The sequence below is a fragment of the Nuphar pumila genome, chromosome 4 (assembly GCF_984573655.1).
Source record: "Nuphar pumila chromosome 4, dmNupPumi1.hap1.1, whole genome shotgun sequence".
Taxonomy (NCBI): Eukaryota; Viridiplantae; Streptophyta; class Magnoliopsida; order Nymphaeales; family Nymphaeaceae; genus Nuphar; species Nuphar pumila.
The window spans coordinates 128,513,515-128,538,658 of record NC_143252.1 but is presented as its reverse complement, the minus strand read 5'-3'; the positions used below and the strand labels follow the sequence as shown (position 1 = coordinate 128,538,658).

Here is a 25,144-nt window from a genome sequence, read left to right as displayed (position 1 = left end):
GGGGGGGGGGGGGGGGCTCAAGGTACCCCTACCCATTCTCGAGCCCCGTCCATATTTTTAATAGACCAAAATGGACTCGGTCAAAGTTGAACGAGTCCATTTTGGATAAAGATAACCCTGGGTGCGGGTTGACCGCACCTAGGGTCACATTAATTGCACCGGGTGCAACATCCGCACCCGTGTCGCGTCGACGCGGGTGCGGTAGCCTGCTTGGTGAGTCCATGTGACATAGGGTTACATTTATGTCCATTGGGAGCTCCCAACGACTCTATGGTCTTTTGACCATAGAGCCCATGCTATTTACACAAAAGGACTTAAACAAAAAATATATAATAAAATAAATGAAAAACTGTTCCTAGTGAATAGTACTATTAGATGAGGGTAAATGACCAAAATCCCCTTGAAGGGCAATACAAATTACAAGTGTATATATAATCTATGTTAACACAAACCACAATTCTCAAGTAGAAAAAGGCAATTTATGGTCTTAAGCAAGTATCTCAAGCATGGTTTGAGACATTTAGTATTGTTGTCAGGAGTTTGGGATTTCTTAAGAACCAGGGTGATTATTCCTTATTCATTCATCATGACAGGTACAATATTAGTGTTGTTCTTGTTCATGTAGATGACATCTTCATCATTGGGAGCAGTTTATCCAAAATTAATGAGCTGGAAGAAATTCTTCATAAAAGGTTCCATACAAAGGATTTGGTTCTTCTTAAATTTTTCCCAGGACTGCAAGTTGACCAGCAGTGAGATTCACTTGTTCATACGCAACAGAAATATGCTTTGGACCTTTAAAAATGCAGCGGAATGTTACATTATAAACCTATGTGTACACCGATTGCTTTGAATACTAGGCTTAGACAGTCAGAAGAAGATGATGCTCCATTAGAAGAGCGCAAAAAGTTTAGGAGCTTAGTGGGTGCACTCTAGTACCTCAGTTTTACTCGACCAGACTTGGCTTATGATGTGAATCAAGTCTCACAGTTCATGCATGATCGTCAAGTGAGCCACATGGAAGCAGTTAAAAGAATATTAAGATACATTAAAGGTACTATTTCAGATGGTCTTGTTTATAAAAAACCCATGCATGACAGTGTACCTACAACTATCGTGGCTTATTCAGATGTTGATTGAGGGGGTGATCATACAACTCGGAGGTTAGCCACTGGATATGTTGTATATTTGGGGCCACATTTGATTTCTTAGACCAGCAGAAGGAATCGTGGCAAGATCCAGCACTGAGATGGAATACCAGGATATGGCAGCAGTTACAGCTGAGCTTTCATAGATACGACATTTGTTGGTGAATTTTCATAGAAGAGACACATGTTCCCTGGTTTATTGTGATAATAACAGTGTTATAGCAATATCCACGAATCTCATTTTGCATGGTAAGATTAAACATGTGGAACTAGATCAGCATTTTGTGAGAGAAAAGGTTAAGACCAAGAAAATTCAACATGTATTCACACGTGGAGAAGATTAGATAGTGGATTTGTTTATGAAGCCTTTCACTATTAGTCGACATTGGATCTTAAAGAACAAATCATGGTTTTAACCCATGCACAGTTTGAGGGGGCGTGTTAAGGACTGGATATGGATCATGGATCATGGATATGGATCATGGATCATGGATCATGGATATGGATATGGATCCTGGATCCTGGATATGTTCCTATTAATGTCTATTATATATTGAAACATGTCAAGGGCATTCTTGTAATTTGTCTCATGTAAAGTAATAACAGATTTTTGGATGTCGCTTTGCCTCCAAACTTCTTCTCTTCTTCTTCTTGTCTGGTACAATAGGGCACAGATTCCGAGGCACCTTGCAAAAAGGCAGGGAAGAAGAGGAGAGGAGAAGAGAAGAGATGCAGCCTGTGATTTGTTGAATGCCTCTCTCTCTCAAAATGGGATGCGCTCTCAAATGATATTTAAGTGTAACCCTTATAAGTATTAGATTTGCCATTGGGCACCACAATAATGGTACATAATTAATCATCTTACGAATCTGTCCTAGGAAGCATTAAAGCACTGAAATACTGTTGGACTGACGTGCCTTGCTTGCTTCATGAAATTCCAACAGATTATGAGGCACTATATAGCATATGCTATATGTTTCTTAAATTTATTACATTCTACATGTTTTCTTGATATTTCAATGGATATCTCTGTTTGCATTAGATGGTTAACTATATTGTTGTGTGTGTGTGTGTGTGAAACATACACAACCAAGCCCCATCACAACATTCTTATTTCACAAAACAACCCATGTGGCACATGCGAGCACCCATACTTGGGTGACATAGTTTATCACATATGAAATGAATAGCTCATCTTTTTCATTTTTTTTATTCATAAATCTTAGTAAGAAAATATACAGTTTAAGATGTATTAATATAATCAACAAAACTCAGCAAGTGCCTTGCCAACAATGTATAGAGTTCAATTTTAGTGTGTGTGGTGGTGGTGGTGGTGGGGGGGGGGGGGGGGGGGGGGGAGAAAGGAGAAAAACTTGAATTCTAGACCCCCTTTGAAGCTCTCCTTTTATCATCACTAACTTTAAATAAAAAAAAAAGATCAATTGGCACCTATAGTTATAGCTAATTAAACTCAATTTTCAATTCATATCTGCACATTTATGATTTTTGGACAACAATTTAAGGATCTGAATGACCTAATACATAAGCATATATAAATTGGTAGTCATATCTGTTAAATTTATTTTAAAAACTGCTCCCAAAAATTGTTAAAAGAAAAACTTCAATTCATTAAAAGTAGGTTTCCAAAATTCAATATGATGATGTAGCAGCTTTGGTTAACCCAGGAAAAAAAAAAGCTTCCACTCATGTTAGAGCTTCTGAAAGTAATGTAGCGTGATCAGCTTGAACCAATGAGGCGAACATACCATCAGATAGAATACGTGGGTAAATTATGACAACATTTGCATATATTTTTTGATAGGCAGTCAATCGACCACAGTAAGTTCAGGTCATTGCTTTTTCCAGCTTCCACTTACTCTGACCTATGCACCCCTTCATTTCCTGACTTGCTCTCCACTCTCCAGCCAACAGACAGCCTTCCATGTCTGAAATTGGCTGATCTTCCTTCAAAATCTCTCCAGTTTTATCGTTTTTGTTTCTTTGTCTCAATATTTGTGTAAGTAGAAAAAGTGATTGTGCAGAAACACTCAATCAAGATTTAACCAATCCATAAACACTATAAAATCATCATCTAAGCCATTTCCACAAAATAAAAGAGATCAGCACCATTTAAATTATTTCCATGAAGAAAATGATATGCCGCTGCACCAAGAACATGAGAACGCTCATTAATTTTATGGATGAGAAACACACACACACAGCACGAAAAAACGGCAAAAACAACGACTCTTTCTCCCCATGATGATTGCTAATGTTATCATGAAAACGCCAACTTTTAAAAGCATAAGCCTTTTAAGAAACAATAATGTTGACATTTTCCAAACTTGAAGATGATAAATGTTGCGAAGCGTACAAAGTAAAGGAAAAAAACGAATAAGATGGAAAGAATTTATTCCATGGCCAACCCGGCCAATCCGATTACCAGAATTATCAAGTGAGCAGCAGCGCTAGTTCGGACATTCCTATTGGAAAGCAAATAGGAGGGGTCATCATAAAGATTTAAGAAACGCTAAACCCTTTTCTTCATTTCACTAAAACATCACATTCTACCAATGCCTAAAAAATAGAAATGTTTAAACGACCCACAAATCGAAGCCGAAGGAGAAGAAAGAAGTTGTGAAAACTCAAAATCACAAAGAGAGAGAGAGAGCAAACGCAAAAGGATGATGCGAGGCGGGTTACCTTCTTCTTGGGGACGGCCATCAGCTGAATGGACCAAGTTGATGAGAAGTGGGGGATCGCAACTTTGGTTTCTGATTCTGTTTCAACGCCAAATTCTGGGAAACCCATGGAAGGACCACGGTGGCCATCAACAAAGAGCAGGCCCCCTACGGCGCTGGCCAAGGGCGCCGAGAAGGCGACAATGGGCCTACCCCCCAGCTTGGCCTCCAACCCTCCCATCGCTCTTCTAATCGCAGACATAGCCATTCTCCGATCGCTGCTCCGGCCTGCACTTCCCTCTCCTCCCCTCCCGCGCGTCGTTACTTGTATGTCCTGAGAAAAATACCCGGACTGTACTCACTAGGGTGTCTCTCAAGTTTGGAGCTCGCTCCGGTTGGTTCGATGCCTCGATGCGTCCGACCTTGGTTTGATACCCGGTTCAAATCCAATATACCTTTTTTTTTATCACACTGATACATGTGCACTTGCGATGCACGGGCGTGCGCAAGTTCATAGCAAAGAAAACCAATATTTGAGACCCAAGGGGTCAGGTGCAATATGATTGCACAAACATTTGTGCATTAAGCACCTCCGTCTTAGACAGGGCCTGTGCAATCATATTGCACCCGAGTGATGGAGGGTGGGATTCAAGACCTGATGATGGGGGGTATTGGGTTGCTTAATGCACAATTTTTTGTGCAATCATATTGCACCTGTAGTGGGATGGGGCTGGTCCGTTTGACAGGCAGCCTATATTCAAATCCCATGGGTGTCACTTTCCCTCCGAGTAGCAATTCTTTGGGGTTGAAGAGTAAGTCCTTAGAGTTTAGGACAGCGACACTAAGTACAGCAGGATGAGCCAGTGCATGGGCAGTTTCTTCGATTAAAAAAAACAATATTTGTCCACTCAAAATTTTGCTATCAATTGCCGGCTTATTTGGTGATTATTAAACTTAATTTAGTGGACAGAAGCAGGTTATATGTTCCCCTCAAAACAAGCGGGTGCATGTTCTCAGGTTTGAATGAGTGCCACGTATATAAGCACATGAGGCTCGTTTCCCTGTGTGTATCGGCATCACTTAGCATCGGAGTTCGGTTTGTTTGTAAAGACTTAAGTACCAATTCCCACCATTGCGTCATGAAATGACGTTTCGAATAAAGGACAAAAATATTCTCTCACAAAAAAGGGTTAAAATCATCATCGTTTTCGTCCTAAGGAGTAAACTCATCTGCTTTAACAGGAGCTCCTCGTAATATATCGCTCTAAACGTTCTGGATCACCCTTTGACGATGCACCATCTGTTGTAACAGGAGCTCCCTTTGACGACGCAGCCTTTGACATCGTCTGCTGCTGCGGGATCACCCTTTGTCGTCATCTGTTGTCGTCGGAGCACCCCTTTGGCGTCGCCTGTTGTCGTCGGAGCACCCCTTTTCATCGTCTACTGCCGTCAGAACATAGTCGGAGTACCGTTGTCACCATCGACTGCATCTACCTTCTAGGTGTTTCTCCTCCACTGTCGGATTAGCAAAACTCGTGGTGTTTTGGTGAGTTTTGTTTAAGGTTTCGTTATGTAAACAAATCGATTTGTAAATCTGAATGTTAAATCTTACAACTAGTTATACTATTCATGGTAAATAACACCTATTTTCATGTTGAAATAAACATATTTGTACCTATCCACCTTCTGGGCATTGAAAAACAGTTAGCACGATTTGTTCTTATGAAGGCCAAACATTACTAAATCGATTTGTACTTAATTTTGCTATTCATAGCGATGTGTAATTATGAAGTTACCTCGATTTGTACTTAATTTTGCTAAATCGTACTACGATGTTTACTTATGAAGCCAAATATTGTAATGACTTGTAATGTTGGTTATTGTTTAACTAATGTGATTATTTGTAATAATATATACTTGGGGAGGCGGTTGTAACATATAATGATGTGCTTAAATTTATGTGTTGTACAGGTTAGCAATGACTAAAGTTCGTAAGACAATAAAGCCTTCGCCGTTGGAGGGGATGACTCTTGGAGAAATCATTCGTCAATCCAATATATATGAGGGTTATGTAAAGTACCAAAATATAATGAACATTGAGAATAAAAAGGACAGAAACAAATTGTTGGATATTTATTATGCAGAGCCTGGTCCATCAAATATTGAAGATAAAAAGCAAACAAAGAAAGATGAGGAAGAACTAAAGATGAAGAGGAAGAAGAATAAGGATGACGAAGAGAAGGAAAAGCAAAGAAAGAAGGTGGAGAATGAAAATTACGCACACTTATGAGGCAAAAGGATTTCTTCCTGCTGACTATGCAAATCAATTTAAGATATTATTTTGATTCTAAATATCGATTTATAAGATATCAATATGAATTTTCATATCGATTTAATATGTTATTTTGATTCTTAATATTGATTTCTATGTTGATTCTTGATATCGATTTAAGATATTGTTTTGATTATTAATAACGATTTAAGATATTATTTTGATTATTAATATTGATTTAGGATTACATTTTGATTCTAAATGTCGATTTTTAAGATATCAATACAAATTTTCAAATCGATTTAAGATATTATTCTGAATTTTAATATCGGTTTCTATGTTGATTCTTAATATCGATTTAAGATATTGTTTTGATTCTTAATATCGATTTAAGATACTGTTTTGATTCTAAATATCGATTTTTAAGATATCAATAGGAATTTCCATATCGATTTAAGATGTTTTGATTCTTAATATCGATTTAAGATATTGTTTTGATTCTAAATATCGATTTTTAAGATATCAATACGAATTTCCAAGTCGATTTAAGATATTATTCTGAATCTAAATATCGATATCTATGTTGATTCTTGATATCAATTTAAGATATTGTTTTGATTATTAATATCGATTTCTATGCTAATTTTTAATATCTCTTTTTAATCTATCAATAAAAATTTTCATATCGATTTAAGATATTGTTCTGATTCTTAATATCAACTTAAGATATTGTTTTGATTCTAAATATCGATTTTTAAGATATCAATTAGAATTTCAATATTGATTTAAGATGTCGTTTTGATTCTTAATATCGATTTAAGATATTGTTTTGATTCTAAATATTGAATTTAAAGATATCAATACGAATTTCCAAATCGATTTAAGATATTATTCAGAATCTTAATTTTGATTTCTATGTTGATTCTTAATATCGATTTAAGATATTGTTTTGATTTTTAATATTGATTTTAGATATTATTTTGATTTTAAATATCGATTTTTAAGATATCAATAGGAATTTTCATATCGATTTAAGATATTGTTTTGATTCTTAATATTGACTTAAGATATTGTTTTGATTCTAAATATCGATTTTGTAAGATATCAATACGAATTTTCAAATCGATTTAAGATATTGTTCTGAATCTTAATATTAATTTCTATGTTGATTCTGGTTATTGATTTAAGATATTGTTTTGATTCTTAATATTGATTTCTATCTTGATTCTGGATAGCGATTTATAAGGTATCAACAGGAATTTTCATATTGATTTGTGGCCGACAAAGACGTCATTGCGTAAACCGCTTAAAGGTATATGTTATTTTATTCTAAAATCTTTGGCAGGTCCCATAAGCATTAAACTCCTCTGCTATAAAAGGAGATCTTGACACTATTTCTCCATAAACGTTCCACAAAAAATCTAACGCTTCATCTTCTTTCATCGGAGCACCCTTTGCCATCTCGGTGAGTTTTTATGTTGTGTAGGTTGTCAGTGGCTTACATTCGTAAGAGAAGAAACACTTCATCGTTAGAGGAGAAATCTCTTGACGAAATCATCGAACAATATGCTTTGTATGAGCAATTAGAAGCGTACTACAAAATAATGACGATTGAGAATGATAAAGAAAGTGAGCAATTGTTGGTAAAATATAGAGTGGAGCATAATTCATCATATATTAAAGATGATAATCCAACGAAGAATGATGATGAAGAAATACAGATAAAAAAGAAGAAGAATGATGACAAAGAGAAGCAAAAGGAAAGGAAGGAGGAGGATAATGAAAAAAAGCAAAGAAAATCAACGCAAAAGAATGAGGAGGTGGACGATAGAGAAAAGCAAATGAAGAATAACGATAAGGAGGAAGAGAAGCAAAGGCAGAAGGAGGATGAGGAGAGGAAAAAGCAAAGGAAGGCAAAAGAATGAGGAGGAGGAGGAGGAGGAGGAGAAGGAAAAGCAAATGAAGAATAAGGAGGAGGAGGAAGAGAAGCAAAGACAATTGAAGAAGAAGAAGGAGAAGGAAGAGAAGCAAAGACAATTGAAGAAGAAGGAAGAGAAAAGGCAAAAGGAAGCAGATTCAGGATAAGAAAGAGAAGGAAAGGCAAATGAAGGAGAAGAAGGACGAGAAAGAGAAGGAAAGACAAAGGAAGACAAAGGAGGATGCGAAAGAGAAGGAAAGGCAAATGAAGAAGAAGGATGAAGAGAAAGAGAAGGAAAGGCAAAGAAAGAAGAAAAAAGACAAGGAAGAAAAGGAAAGATAAAGGAAGGAGAAGAAGGATGAGGAAGAGAAGGAAAGGGAAATGAACAAGCAGGAGGAGGAAGAGAATGAAGGAAAAAGGAAAAAGTAAAGGATGGATGCGAAAGAGTAAATGAATGAAGAAGTACAAAAGCAGAGTAAGGGAGGGGATGAAAAGGAGAAAAGTGTGACTAAGGTACGTTAATCGCTACTGGATGTCGCGATGTACTGTGGTTGGTATTATTATGTACAGCGATTATGAGGAGCGGAGATTACTCTGTATAGTTATTACTGTGATAGTGATTACTATGTATAGCGATTACTTTATATACTGATTACTCTATATAGTGATTATTGTGATAGTGATTACCATGTATAAGGATTACTCTGTATAGTGATTACTGTAATAGCGATTACTGTGATAGCGATTAATTATGATTTGATATTTTGTGTTACAGGCAGGTCAGAAGAGAAGCAGAGCAGTAGGTGAAAAGCTGAAAGGGCGGTGTCAGTGACATGTAGTTCTGGCGTGGTGCAAAAAGCTGAGTGAATATCAAAAGAACCGATTATGAAATATGCACTTTCGCGGCCTTCTGGACCAACATTATTTTGAAAATTGCTGGAACATCATGACCCACCTCGTCAATAAGTGGAACCGTAAGACGAACACGTTCCAGTTTGGGGGTTTTGAGATCACCATGACCCTAGAAGATGTGGCACGAATTACGACTCTTAAGTGTCATGGAAGTACTGTCCTAACATGGGATTCAAACTATAACCCAAGGGACAATTGCACGACCCTTCTAGAAATGTTGATGGAGGAATAACGTGAGTGTATTTCTGGTGAAAATAATTCATCATCGATGAAAGCTCATTTTTTTCATAATAAATGGGAAGGCCGGTTCGCTGCATGTGCATCTGAAGCAGCTGACCAGGAGTTGCGTGGCTTCCTTCTTTATTTTTTTGGACTTACTTTATTTTCTGATTGTTCTGGTTCGAGAATAAGTTACTTGTGACTGCAGTTCTTGAAAAACTTAGATGAAGTCAACAACTGGGCATAGGGTGCTGCTATGCTCGCACACTAGTACAATTAACTTTACCGTGCAAGTAAGAGTACAAAAACCGTCGGGGGTTTTGGCCATTTGTTCAGGTATTTGTTTATTACATATTTAGTACTTGTACCCTAAGCTCGTTGAAGGTTGTAGTCTTACTAATATATTATTTTTGTAGGCCTGAGCGTGGGAGCATATTGTCACCTTGCGTTCTCAGTGTGGCCCTGCAGTTTGTGGCTTTCCCAAGATCGACCAGTGGACTTCAATAAATGCCAAGGAGGAAAATGCTCAGTTCATTTTAGATGGACTACAATTAAATGAGGTAAATGGTTTAAAATCGTTGTAATATTTAGCATTCTTAAGTAATCATCTCTTTAGGATTTTGTCTTCCTTAGTACAAATCGTTATCTCATTAGCGTAAATCATTGTAATATTTAGCATTATTAAGTAATCATCACTTTAGGATTTTTTCTTCATTAGTATAAATTGTTATCTCCTTAGCATCTAACTTTTATTAGGGTAAAACGTTATAATGTTTAGCATTCTTAAGTAATCATCGCTTTAAGATTTTGTCTTCCTTGGTACAAATCATTATCGTATTCAGCATTTTACATTTATAATTATGTCTATATCTAAACCACAATCTCAATTTTACAGGTTGTGTGGAGACCGTATGGAGATTGGGAGGACGAGGATGAAGAGGTTGTTGTTGTGGCTACGAGACTGTCTATCTGCGATATTTGGCTCTTTAGCAAATGTGAAGTCGAGTTGCAGCATGGTAGTCAAGTACTCCTACAAGCTGGCTTGGGACAGTCGGTACCAAAAGTGCTTGTGCTATTGAGAAGGAAGATGAATAGTGGTGGGGTCATGAATGTGAATTGGCACAAACGCTTCAAGAAACAATTGGATAGCTGGAACAAAGGAGGTGTTCGTGTCATACCACGTGATTATAAAGAATGACAATATGACCCCAACTATTTCAAACAATATTGGCAACCCATGTGTCGAAATCGACAGATTGAGGAGAAGCAACCTGAAAGTAAGGACACTCTTGTCCCCAAGCATGTCGTCTTTCAGCATAGACGTAACGTCCATCGTGTCCCTTTGGCACTTCCTGAGATTCCCTCTGTTGCAGTACACGATAAGGAGCAAATACAACTCATAAAGAAGAATGTATTGTCCAACAAAAGGTTAGCAATGCTAGAGAGGGAAAATAAGGAGTTACGGAAGGACGTGCAGAATTTAGAGAGACAAATTGGGTCACTGGTTGAGATGATTACCAGTGAATTTAATAAGATCAAGGGAACAAAGAGGCCACTGAATAAAGAGACTCCACCAAGGCAAAGAAAGATGTGATTTGTATGTCCATCTGAGTCATCAAGTGCTAGTGAATAAACATATGTGATCTATGTATACCAATAATTCTATGTTGTAATTCTATCATTCTTTGTTGTAATTATATAATTCTTTCCTTAATAAGTGCAACACAGAAGTGCCACTGAAAAATCGACAAGACTATATTAACTTAGGTTTGTAATTATATAATTCTTTCATGATTTGTACTTACGTTTGCTAAATCGTATAGCAATCACTGGCTTAGGGTTTATTGTGTATCATGATTTATGAGATAGTGATTACTATGTATAGTGATTATGAAGTTACCATGCTTTATACTTACGTTTGCTAAATCGTATAGCGATTACTAGTTTTAAGTTTATTATGTATAGTGATTCCTGTAATAACGCTTACTCAGTATAAAGATTATGAAGTTACCATGAATTGTACTCACGTTTGCTAAATCGTATAGCGATTACTGGTTTAGGGTTTATTATTTATAGTGTTTCCTTTAAGTGCAAGGAACATCGCATAACATTAGTTTAGGGTTTAGGGAAACGTCATCTGACACACTACTGATGTTATGTGACGTGTCATTCATTTACACGTACTAACGTCGTTTCGATGATACTAGCAAATGAAATGATGTCTTTTAATTAATGCGAGATGTAATTTATTTATTTATTATATTCTTTGGGCATGATTTTTAAAAACAAGCATGACGTGAAACGACGTGAAATGAAACATTGCTTAACTTCAATAGTGTGTTTCACAAAAATACAAGACATTTTCTTTAAGGGCAACAGGCGACATTTCATTTACCTGCTTCATGAGTAACGAACAAAAAAATCGACGTTTCAGTTAACCACCATCGTCGCAAAAACTGTATCGATATTAAAGAAGGATGTTGTGATTCAGTCGAACGTCCACAACAAAGGGTACCTTCGATTCTTTTAACTTGCTTCATATTTTTTATGTCGTTTACAGTTCGTTTACTGAATATAATGCTACAGTTCCTTTACTGAATATTCAGCTAATTTCAGTGCAACATCTACAAAACAAGGTGCCATGGTCAGTAATTTTGCAGGACACACTATCAATAATTTTGTACATATGAAACCACTATCAGTTATATATTTACATATGCCATGGTCATGTATATTAACAAGTGCATATTTATTGTAAACAGACTATACACGATTTCGTCATGTATATTCAAAGCAAGGAAATAACCATGCCGGGCCACGTCGTCACCCCTTATTTTATGGTATACCGGTTATCTTATATGTTTATTTTCTTTTTTGATTTACTAATGTATCTTCATGTTTTAAACTTACTATTATTACTGTTTCGCTCAACATAGTATCGTCCGTCGAATGCCATACGCGACTGGATTTCTAAATGGCCTACAATACTGGGTGACGATAACCAAATGACAAATTTTTCGTCAAGTAAAAAGGTTTGTGACCATATCGATTTGTACGATGTTAGATCTATTTAAGATCTTGTTTTGATTCTTAATATCGGTTTTTAAGCTATCAATAAGAATTTGCATATGGATTTAATATATTGTTTTGATTCTTAATATCGATTTCTATGCTGATTCTAAATATCAATTTTTAAGATATCAATAGAAATTTTTAAATCGATTTAAGATATTGTTTTGATTCTTAATATTGATTTTTATGCTGATTCTTAAAATCGATTTAAGATATTGTTTTGATTCTTAATATCGATCTAAGATATTGTTTTGATTCTAAATATCGATTTGTAAGATATCAATAGAAATTTCCATATCGATTTAAGATATTGTTTTGATTCTAAATATTGATTTTTAAGATATCAATAAGAATTTTCATATCGATTTAAGATATTGTTTTGATTCTAAATATTGATTTTTAAGATAGCAATAGGAATTTTCAAAATGATTTAAGATATTGTTTTGATTCTAAATATCGATTTGTAAGATATCAATAAAAATTTTTATATTGATTTAAGATGTTGTTTTGATTCTTAATATCGATTTAAGATATTGTTTTGATTCTAAATATTAATTTTTAAGATATCAATACAAATTTCTAAATCGATTTGAGATATTGTTCTGAATCTTAATATTGATTTCTATGTTGATTCTTGATATCAATTTAAGATATTGTTTTGATTCTTAATATCGATTTCTATGCTGATTCTTAATATCTATTTTAAGCTATCAATAGGAATTTTCATATCAATTTAAGATATTGTTCTGATTCTTAATATCGATTTTTATGTTGATTCCTAATATCGATTTAAGATATTGTTTTGATTCTTAATATTGATTTATATGTTGATTCTTAACATCAATTTTTAGATATTGATTCCTACATTGTGACAATTGAAAAAGCATTGGGTATTATACGTTGGATGTACGAAAGCAAAAAACATGGTTATACAACTCCTTAGACTATAACATTGGTGTAGACCGTGACATTATGCATTTGATAATTTTCTATCTATAAGATTATCGTATCTTGTATCGGGGCCCAAAATTTACTTGCTTTTGTATAAACTAATGGTTGGATTTTTATAAGACATGTTGGGTGTCGACATTGGCCAGTGGAGGCTTCATGTCACAGAGGATGCTCATTTATAAAATAATGACGTCGATTGTAGCATCTTTGTAACAAAGTATATTGAAGCAATGTACTATGGATGAGCACCAAAATTCACCGCTATATGTTATACACTTAAACATGTTTTATTATCCTATATTATTGCTGACTAGATTTTTATGTTGGTCTGACTTGCGGGTTTTTTTCCAGTATGGTATATCTGGATTCTGCAAAGAACTATGCAAAAAATTGATGAATTTTCTAATTACGAAAGATATAAAACCCCAGACTGCAAGATTACCTAGAAAGTAATAAAGGATGTGAAGTCCTCAAGAGTAAGAGGAAGTCATTTTAAACGTCCACCTGTTCTCAAGGATAACATGAAGAGGGTTACGTTTTACTACTGAGAGAGAGATAGCAATTTTTGGTTCAACATTCAATTTTTCGAACATGACAATTTTTTTGTGTACAGACATTTATAACAGATTTTGTAGACTGTGTATACATATTTTGTAAGTATGTGTATAAAATTTAAATTGATCCATAAACCAAAATTACGCACCTAGCACACGTGTGTTGAATATGCAAATCGCCACCTCAAGCGCGCAAATCACAATAATGTCAATTCTGCAATCACAAATTTCAAAATCATAATACAACAGTGGTTGTTGGGGTTGGCCCCACTTCAGGCAATCTTAGAGGAGAAGACTGAAGTGGGGAAGATGGAGGCTCCTTCAATTTCAACTGCAACCGCCTTCTTGGTAGGGTTGGCTCCTCCAACATCGGTTTCTTCGATGATGTTGGTGTGTCATGCTAAAACAACAACGGAACAAAGGGTGGAGAAGATGGGGATTCCTCGATTCTTACCCGCGACTACATCAATGACACTTCGTATTCAAAATCATCATCTTAAATCATAGGAAGCCACAATTTAGGATAATATAGGATACACCATCTACAAAAAAGGTTGACGATATACTACAAAATAAAAACCACGCAGATGAACAAATGCATTGAGAAGACCATGTTCTAATTCACTATACCTCACATGCATTGTCATTGTCATCCTCCTTTTCACCTCCTTCCTGATCAACGGTTAGACACGATCAAAGCCCAAACAAAACCAAAACAATATCTTATAAATCGATACTAGAAAACACATAATATCTTATGTTGTTTTGTTTGTTAATATCGATTTACAATATATTATGCTGAATTGGCGTATATCGATTTAGAAGATATTATGCTGAATTATCATATATCGATTTGTAAGATATTATGTATTTTCTAGTATCAATTTGTGAGATATTGTAACTTTATAAATCATAAAAATGCATGGTTACACAAAACTCACTGAGATGAAAAATCATATATTATGTGTTTTATCGAAACCTGCAAGTTTGTGAGATATTGTTTTGTTTGTTAATATCGATTTGTAATATATTATGTTGAATTATCGTATATTGATTTGTAAGATATTATGTGTTTTCTAGTGTCGATTTGTGAGATATTAATTTGTTTGTTAATATCGATTTGTAATATATTATGTTGAATTGTCGTATATCGATTTGTAAGATATTATGTGTTTTATAGTGTCAATTTGTGAGATATTATTTTGTTTGTTAATATCGATTTGTAATATATTATGCTAAATTATCGTATATCAATTTGTAAGATATTATGTGCTTTCTAATATCGATTTGTGAGATATTGTTTTGTTTGTTAATATCGATTTGTTTGTTAATATCGATTTGTAATATATTATGCTAAGTTGTCGTATATAGATTTGTAAGATATTATGTATTTTCTAGTATCGATTTTTGTGAAATATTATTTTGTTTGTTAATATCGATTTGTAAGCTATTATGTTGAATTGCCGTATATCGATTTGTAATATATTATGCTCAATTGTTGTATATCGATTTGTAAGATATTATGTGTTTTCTAGTATCGATTTATGAGATATTATTTTGGTTGTTAATCTCGATTTGTAATATATTATGTTGAATTTTGTATATCGATTTATAAGATATTATGTGTTTTTCAGTGTCGATTTGTGAGATATTGTTTTGTTTGTTAATATCGATTTGTAATATATTATGCTGAATTGTCGTATATCAATTTGTAAGATATTATGTGTTTTTTAGTGTCGATTTGTGAGATATTATTTTATTTCATCAATTTGTAATATATTATGTTGAATTGTCGTATATAGATTTGTAAGATATTATGTGTTTTCTAGTATTGATTTTTGTGAAATATTATTTTGTTTGTTAATATCGATTTGTAAGCTATTATGTTGAATTGTCGTATATCGATTTGTAATATATTATGCTCAATTGTTGTATAATGTTTGTAAGATATTATGTGTTTTACAGTGTCAATTTATGAGATATTGTTTTGGTTGTTAATCTCAATTTGTAATATATTATATTGAATTTTCGTATATAAATTTGGAAGATATTATATATTTTCTAGTATCGATTTGTGAGATATTGTTTTGTTTGTTAATATTAATTTATAATATATTATGCTGAATTATCGTATATCGATTTGTAAGATATTATGTGTTTTCTAGTATCGATTTGTGAGATATTGTTTTGTTTGTTAATATCGATTTGTAATATATTATACTGAATTGCCGTATATAGATTTATAAGATATTATGTGTTTTCTAGTATCGATTTTTATAAAATATTATTTTGTTTGTGAATATCGATTTGTAATATATTATGCTAAATTGTCGTATATAGATTTGTAAGATATTATGTGTTTTCTAATGTCGATTTTTGTGAAATATTATTTTGTTTGTTAATATCGATTTATAAGCTATTATGTTGAATTGCCATATATCGATTTGTAATATATTATTCTCAATTGATGTATATCGATTTGTAAGATATTATGTGTTTTCTAGTATCGATTTATGAGATATTATTTTGGTTGTTAATCTCGATTTGTAATATATTATGTTGAATTTTGTATATCAATTTATAAGATATTATGTGTTTTTCAATGTCGATTTGTGAGATATTGTTTTGTTTGTTAATATCGATTTGTAATATATTATGCTGAATTGTCGTATATCAATTTGTAAGATATTATGTGTTTTCTAGTGACGATTTATGAGATATTATTTTATTTGTTAATATCAATTTGTAATATATTATGTTGAATTGTCGTATATAGATTTGTAAGATATTATGCATTTTCTAGTATTGATTTTTGTGAAATATTATTTTGTTTGTTAATATCGATTTGTAAGCTATTATGTTGAATTATCGTATATCGATTTGTAATATATTATGCTCAATTGTTGTATAATGATTTGTAAGATATTATGTGTTTTCTAGTGTCAATTTATGAGATATTGTTTTGGTTGTTAATCTCAATTTGTAATATATTATATTGAATTTTCGTATATCAATTTGGAAGATATTATATATTTTCTAGTATTGATTTGTGAGATATTGTTTTGTTTGTTAATATCGATTTATAATATATTATGTTGAATTGCGGTATATCGATTTGTAAGATATTATGTGTTTTCTAGTATCGATTTGTGAGATATTGTTTTGTTTGTTAATATCGATTTGTAATATATTATGCTGAATTGCCGTATATATATTTATAAGATATTATGTGTTTTATAGTATCAATTTTTATAAAATATTGTTTTGTTTGTTAATATCGATTTGTAAGCTATTATGTTGAATTGATGTATATCAATTTGTAATATATTATGCTTAATTGTTGTATATCGATTTGTAAGATATTATGTATTTTCTAGTATCGAGTTTTTTGATATTTATAGTATGATTTCTATTGTAGAATTACAACAACGAATTATAACATTACAACAAAGAATTATAGAATTACAACAAAGAATTATTGATTTACAACAAAGAATTATTGAAAGCTAAACATTACAATGATTTACACTAATAAAAGTTAAATGTTACAACTATTGTGTAGCTGAAGAATCCACACACAATTTCTGTGTTGCGTTGCTTACTTTTGAATTAAACTGAGTCTGTCATTAAACAAAACAATGTCAGGCACTACATTAAGTTCAACAAGAAGTGCAAACATCCTCTCAAAATTGTTACATACCAAAAGACTTGTCAAATTCATGCCATTGTTCCACTTAAACATGTCGGGAGGATTGCAGGTTCCAACATTGTGATGCACATATGTAGGGTATTGCTGCATGTTGGAAATTACATAAGTTAGATATTGATAAGTTGCACGTAATATAATTTACATGAGAAGCAATATACTGTATTACATACCTGTTCATGCGAAGGGCTTGGTTATTTCTTAGACATTTTCTTGCAAACCAATTCCAGTGCACCCTTTGTCCTCCATCGACTGCGATAAGAGGCAAGTTTCCTTTTGATATCCTTTGCTAGGTGAATATTTCTATCATAATCTACAAGGTTTACTCCTGACTTGTCGAAGATGATGTTGATGCTTCAACGCAACTTATCATAAGGGTCAGGGGAAGCGTGATTTTGGCCTACATTGTTTGATCCCATTTTCTTAGATTGGTCTTCATAAGCTGCAATGCACTCATGGTGAATTAACTATACTTTTTCAAGTAATTCCCTTGACACTTTTCTCATACATACATAAGCTTCTTCGCTTTTTTATGCCAAATCTGCAACATGCGTAAGTGACCTATATAGTTGTTAGTAACGAGAGGCTATATGACACTTCTCATCAACACCAAATAGAATGACATTATATGTATCCAGCAATTCAATATTTGCTTGTCTCATCCATCTTAGCATTATATACGACTCAAGTATTTCTTGTATCTTCTCTTGATTAAGTGCCTTTAATGCATGACGACATAAAATACCTTTAAATTCAAACATTTTACACTTACATTCAACTATTCTGTTGTCAACATTGTACGTAACATGTGCTTCTTTTCTTTTTGGTTGCTCTTCGCTCTCCCATACAACATGGTACTTGTGCGTATTTTTATATTTCATACGTCCTTCTATGTTGCAATTCATGACATGTATAACATCCTTCTTAGTTCATTCAAATACAGTTAGCGTATACAGATCTGCAGGTCTCGTCAATATTTTCATGCCCAAAGTTACAGAGTGAGTGTTGAAGCATTTCACATCTTGTTCAAGTTCATTCTGTCTAAGACCGTCTACACATAATTCATACTGTTCTATGAAGCGAAACATTGTTAAACATGAATACAATGTTTTTTTCAATGTGGCATGCATAAATTTATCTCTTTGTGTGTGTATCATACCTGCACAAAAGTATTCTCTTCTATATGCCAATGTCCACTTCTCTTTGTCTGCATATAAATTTTGTAACCATACACAGTCTTCAAGGTTGTACATTTGAATCATTTGCTCCTAATCAGACATAAAAGTGATCTCATTTATGCTCTCAAGTACACACTTTCTAAACTTTTTATCAAACCCTATCTTCTGATTAAAAATGTGTCCTATGTTCTTTGCTACATTTTGAAAGACATGTCACAAACATAAGCGATGATGTGCATATGGCCATACATGAGACATTGCAGCCGCAATTGCATGATCACCATCTGTAAGTACAGTTGCATGGTGCTTCTCATTCATTGCCTGTATAAATACTCTGAACAACCACTCAAAGCTTTCCTTGGCCTAGTCATACAAAAAAGCGTCACTTAATATGCAACTCCGTGAGTGATGATTCACTTTGATAAACTGCGCAAATGGCCATTGTTTCATATTAATCTTCATTGTCGTATAATAATAAGCACATCATTGAAGCATTCATAATCTACTCTTGACTTTGAATCTGCCCAATACATATTCACAACATACCCATCTTCATCCAGTTGCATTACACTAATAAAACCATGGTCATTGTTTGAATTCTTCTATAGGTAATCAACCAAAGAACATATTCCTCCATTCTTCATGTTGTCTGACCTCTTCCTTCTCAAATAGTTTCTTAGATCCATAGGTGTGAATGGTACATTCTCGCGACCACCATCTATGTGCGTGCATAAATTGTATGTCTTCCTTGGTGCAATGTCGGCGCTACCTGCTATTTCAGCAATTGCAGCATGCACTTCAGTTACTTTACGATATGACCTTAACATAGGAGTCATAAATGAATGAGCTAATTCATGGTTATGAGCATTGATTAATGTATGAACTACATATTTTCTATTCAGAAGTCTTCTTAACACCATTCTCGTTGGACAACCACATCTTGAATCTAGCTTGCTCCTTGTTGGATTTCTACTTGACTTCTTCCAACCTTGCTTAGAACAAACATATGCCTTTCTCACCACGATACTCTGTGCATTTTTTGCCCAAGAATACCTTCTAACACTGAAGCCAAGTTTTAAGGCATAATCATTATAAAATTTATATGCAGCTTTCTCATTATTAAACTGCATTCCTTCTATGGAAACAAAGTTAAGTGTACTATCATGTAGACTTGAGGTGCCTGCACCTTTGTCAAGTGCATTATCATAATCGTCTACCTCATTATCGAATTGCATTTCGTCTGCTGGAATATTCAAGTCAAGAATGAATCCAATGCCTACACCCTTCTTATCATGTGCATCATTAGTGTACATATTCACTTCTTCAAGTGCGTTGATAGTATGGATGTTCGTTGCTCCATGACTTTCCAGTGATTGAGATACATCATCTTCACTGCAACTAGTTGATATGCTCAACACTGTCATGAGCAAAATATCAATTTGCGTTAGCGAACACATACATTTACTACAATTTATTCAAGATGCATATAACAATGGCTACCAATTAGTTAAACAAGTTAAAGAAACGATTGAATGAATCATAATATCAAAGCAACAACATAATAGCTTACAAATAGATAATAACAAACAAAACCATATCTCACAAATCGACACTAGAAAACACATAATGTCTTACAAATCGATATACAATAATTCAGCATAATATATTACAAATCGGTATACGGCAATTCAGCATAATATCCTATAAATCGATATACGACAATTCAGCATAAAATATTATAAATCAATATTAACAACCAGTTACCATATCTCATAAATCGATACTAGAAAACACATAATATCTTACAAATTGATATACGATAATTCAACATAATATATTATAAATTGATATTAACAAATAAAACAATATCTCACAAATCGACACTAGAAAACACATAATATCTTACAAATCGATATACGAAAATTCAACATAATATATTACAAAACGAGATTAACAACCAAAACAATATCTCATAAATCGATACTAGAAAACACATAATATCTTATAAATCAATATACGATAATTCAACATAATATATTACAAATTGATATTAACAAACAAAACAATATCTCACAAATCGATATATGTGTTACTACAAACATGATTTGCGTTATATTGCATATACTGAGTGAATGGATGATACCGGATGGGGTAGAGGCCATTGCTCGCATCTGTAACCAAGCATTCTTATCAACAAATTCCAATGTTTTATAAATATCTTTAAGTTTTCAACCATCGAAACGATAAAATCTACCTGCAATAACAAAACAACGCCTTAATGACACTCACAATGACATACATTCTTCAACAATAGCATGATGACATGGAAAAGTACTCACGACGCTTTAATGACACTTGTTGGAATGTTTGTGCGTCATTGTTTTTTTCATACTGCCTAACAAAAATGCAGAAGAAGAGAAGATTGTAAAAAGAGATGGCCGATAAATTCCCCTATGATGCCCACCAATGATCGAACCAGTCGTTCAATTTATAGTTATCTCAATGAGGTAGGAAAAACGCAAAAAAGTTTTCTATCTAACACAAGGTAGGAACAAGAAGGCAACTATGTGGTGTAACACAAGCTAAAAACAAAGGTGGAACGCGCAAATCTATATACGGGAAGCAGAAAAACATTTTCGTCCAACACATATCTATCTTACAGGAGGACATTTCCGTCAAAAGCATATCTACCTTTTTTATATGTTATTTTATTATAAAGTCATCGTGAGCAACATTGGCATATGAATTATTGCGGGTTCCAAGATATTCTTCCGTACACACCTGAACACGCGAATTTGCGTTCTGGGAAGAACACACAACGCCCTCTCTTAGTGGACTAGCATTGTGGATGAAGCTGGGTTGGGCAAAAGATTCAGCTACTAATTACACGAGACAAGTTAAATATTTGATTTTTTTTGTACTGTGCATGTGCTTTGCATAATCCCATGGGCAAATAAATATGCAAATGATTAAATATTAAAAAAGTTCTTTGTATTTTTATTTTTGCCTAAGCTAAAAAAAAACCCTCCTACACATACCACACGTTGGCTGGCTTCTGGTTGGTAAAACCCTTGAGGTCCTCCTGTCTCATTAGGGAATAAACCTAGCATCGGTGAGGAATGCCCCTAGTGAGTTTCCAACTCAACTTGGTGACATTTTTAAGTTGCACCTAGCAGATGAGCGATGCCTAGGATTGCAAAACATTGAGTTCCAACTCTAGCCCAATCAGGATTGACTCATATCTCATATGCTGTCGTATTTATGAAAATGCAAGTCAGAATGAGATACATGTTGTCAACTCCAGTTAGATTTAGGTCAGAATTGACTAAACCAATATTGTAAGATTTGGTTGAATTGGGTTTAGCTTAATTTTTATTTATATAGTTTTGCTGTTCATTTTAGGTGTTTGGAGGGGGTGGAGGAGCATGGGCAAGCTGGAGAAAATCCCAATCAGACTCAATCGGAACTCCTTAACTATTGCAGTGGAAAAGCAAGATCTTTCTTTCTTCTTTTTTTTTTACTCTAAAAAACCGCCATAAGATAGTCTCATCTTTTTTACTCTAAAAAACCCTCGCCCCCACATGGTTACCATGCTTTAGCTTGTGCAAGGAATGATGCTCATGGGATTTGACCCTACCACCCCGCCTAGCAGCCTAGGCCCCCACTCTACTAGGTCAAACCCTTAGGGCTAAAAGCAAGATCTTTATTTTTCTCACCTTCTTAGGTTTTTTTTTTTGTCTCTGTTTTATTAATCAGGGAGTTTCATCTTTTTTTTTTTTTAAGAAAAACCCAACTTTATTTTATTTTATGCTAGCTAGATAAGCTTATATTTTTATCTGATAAGATTACAGGTATGGTATCATGGTATTCTCGCTATATTCCATAAACTAATCATTAACAAAAATATGGTGGCTTGCATGCTGGGAACACCCATGGCATGAAACAATCAGTACTAAATCCTGCTGACGCTCGAACTTACCTAATGTAATGTGCACATCCGATGTCATCAGCATGTTTACAAGTGCATGCAAAAAAAAGTTTTTCCTATGTTTTTTTACATGGATGTTGGATATTGATATCAGATCCGGATATGGCTACAGAGTCTCATGAGAAGAATTTGCCACACTTTGATGGGCATATTATGAATTATAATTAAATCAATTAAGTATGATTAATGTAAATATTAATAATGATTGAATGCTTAACTTACATAATATTTTAAGGAGTTCCAAGAACTAATGGGGGTATTATTTTAAGTTTAATGATGAAATTAATTCAACCACTTTGGTTGATTATACGGTCAGAGCATCACAAAAGACAAAACTCTAAAAGATTATGTGAAGGCGCAGTCAGAGGTAGGGATGGCAGTGGGGCGGGGCGGGGCGGGGGACAAGGTCTCCACCCCCGCCCCGCCTCAAGATTTTATCCTCCACCCCCGCCTCCATCCCGGGCCGGGAATGGATTTTATCCTCCATCCCTGTCTTCATCCCCGTCTCATGTCCTCCATCCCCGGTTCAAACAGGGATGAGGCGGGGCGGAGATATTGCGGGGAAAAGTGGTCGGGGCGGGGAAAAGTGCACGTCCATCCCCGCCTCCACCCCCGGACGGGGATGGATTTTAACCTCCGTCCCCGCCTCCACCCCCGGACGGGGATGGATTTTAACCTCCATCCCCGCCTCTATCCCCGTTTCATACCCTTAATCCCCGGTCCAAACAGGGGCGAGGGGGGGCGGGGCCCGCTTTCCCTCGGTCCACTGCCATCCCTAATCAGAGGAGACCCTGCTCTGCCTCATCCTTCCTAACCCCAATCTCTGTCTGGCCAGGGGACTGGGATCTGGTAGCTCGAGGAGCGGCGGAAGAATGACACGAGACCGGCATCGAAACACAACAGCCATCAGGATGCTGCAATACCCCTTTTTTCCTAGGAAAGGTAAGACGGAGAGAGGTAACTCCCTTCCCCTTTCTCACACATGAGTACGTAACAGCCAAGATAATATCAACTTCATATGAAGTTAAGAAAAGAATGATGGGTGGCTCTCTTTGTGGGTAGTAATGATGACTCACGTGGTGATCATATATGGATGATCAAATCTAACAAAATAGAATGGGGCTCAGATATGGAGAACTGGATCGAATGTTCGTATATGGATGAACTAAGCAGGTTGCCTGATCTGGTGGCATAGATGGATTGGGTAAAAATAAAATGACATGGACCTATATGATTGGGTTGCCCAAGTTGGACCAGATTTCAAACCAAATATGGTGTTGTCCAAATTTATCCAAGATAGTGTGAATTAAGCTTTACTGGACCTAGTTGGATCCACTAAAATAGGATTGGATTTGGATGAATCTGAATGGAGCTACTCGGATCTGAAAATGTTTTGGTGTCATTTGGTCTGACTTTAATTTGTTTAGATCCAGTAAATCAATATATGATTCATGAGGCAGTGATCAAGCAAAGTGAACCCAAATAAACCATATTAGATCACAAGTTATGAAAGAATGGACCTATTTGGATCTAGTTTGATATATTGGACTATTGGACCAAGTATGTTTACCCAAACCAGATTAGATGCAAACCATAGTGTCTGGCCCTAATGAGTTTAAATGAACCACTTGAACCGGATTGGATCCAGTAAAAAATATTGGACTCGGTGGATTTGTTTGAAACTGGTTTGGATCAGTGAGATCACAACTGAAATTGGACCGATTATCAATGCTGGATCCATAGATAGGGATGATGGACTACTCCGTGCATGATATCAACGTTAGTCATCAACTATTATTTACTTGATGATTTGGATTTATATTGATTATCACGTGTAGTTGGTCAAACTTATGAGTTTGTAAGCATTTTTTAAGTTGGGTCTAATAACCCAACATTGGATATGAATTTTGAGATTCAACTTTCGAATTGTTGACACAAAACTCAAAGTATACTTTGGATTCAATTATGGTTTGATCGGATCGTTACTTATTATGGATGAGTTTCGATCTAAACTAGAATTATATGGATTCAAGATTATTTAGTTTGAGTGACTATAGATATCTTGATGTATGTCCCTATTGGATGCCTTTATGGTATGGACCTGGTATTGGTCTAGTTTTTATAATGGATCAAGATAATGTAATGCAAGATATGTTTGGATCTAATGATGTATATTGTATGAATTCATTTATCTTTGGATATTAAGTCTCAGATTTGGATTATATTCAAATCCTAGTAACTCATGATTAAATGTAAGAATGAACTTGATAAATAATGAGTTTGAACCCATAATATTGCATAAATTCAAGTAGTAGACCTATGATATAAATTTGCATAAACTTTGTGTTTGCAATTGGGTTTATTTTTTAATATCTTTATTTTGTTATTTTAATTAATAACAACACCATGAGATCCTACAATATCGTGTTGGATATGCTTGTGGATGGTTCATGTTATAGATCCAATGTCCACTCCTAGCTAATGAGTCTAAATAGTGAAATATAATTGATCCTCAAATTTAATGGATTTAGACTATAGTCATATC

General features: G+C 34.4%; 1 protein-coding gene across 1 annotated transcript in view; it reads right to left on the bottom strand.

Annotated features, from left to right (window-relative positions):
* Nucleotides 1-4,160, bottom strand: part of LOC149841009 (uncharacterized) — a 30,795-nt gene extending 26,635 nt beyond the window's left edge. The window contains exon 1 of the mRNA XM_090003539.1: nt 3,852-4,160. Coding sequence (XP_089859665.1) covers nt 3,852-4,097 — 246 coding nt within the window. The 5' untranslated portion in view covers nt 4,098-4,160. The remainder of the gene's footprint in view (nt 1-3,851) is intronic.
* Between the last annotated feature and the right edge of the window lie 20,984 nt (nt 4,161-25,144).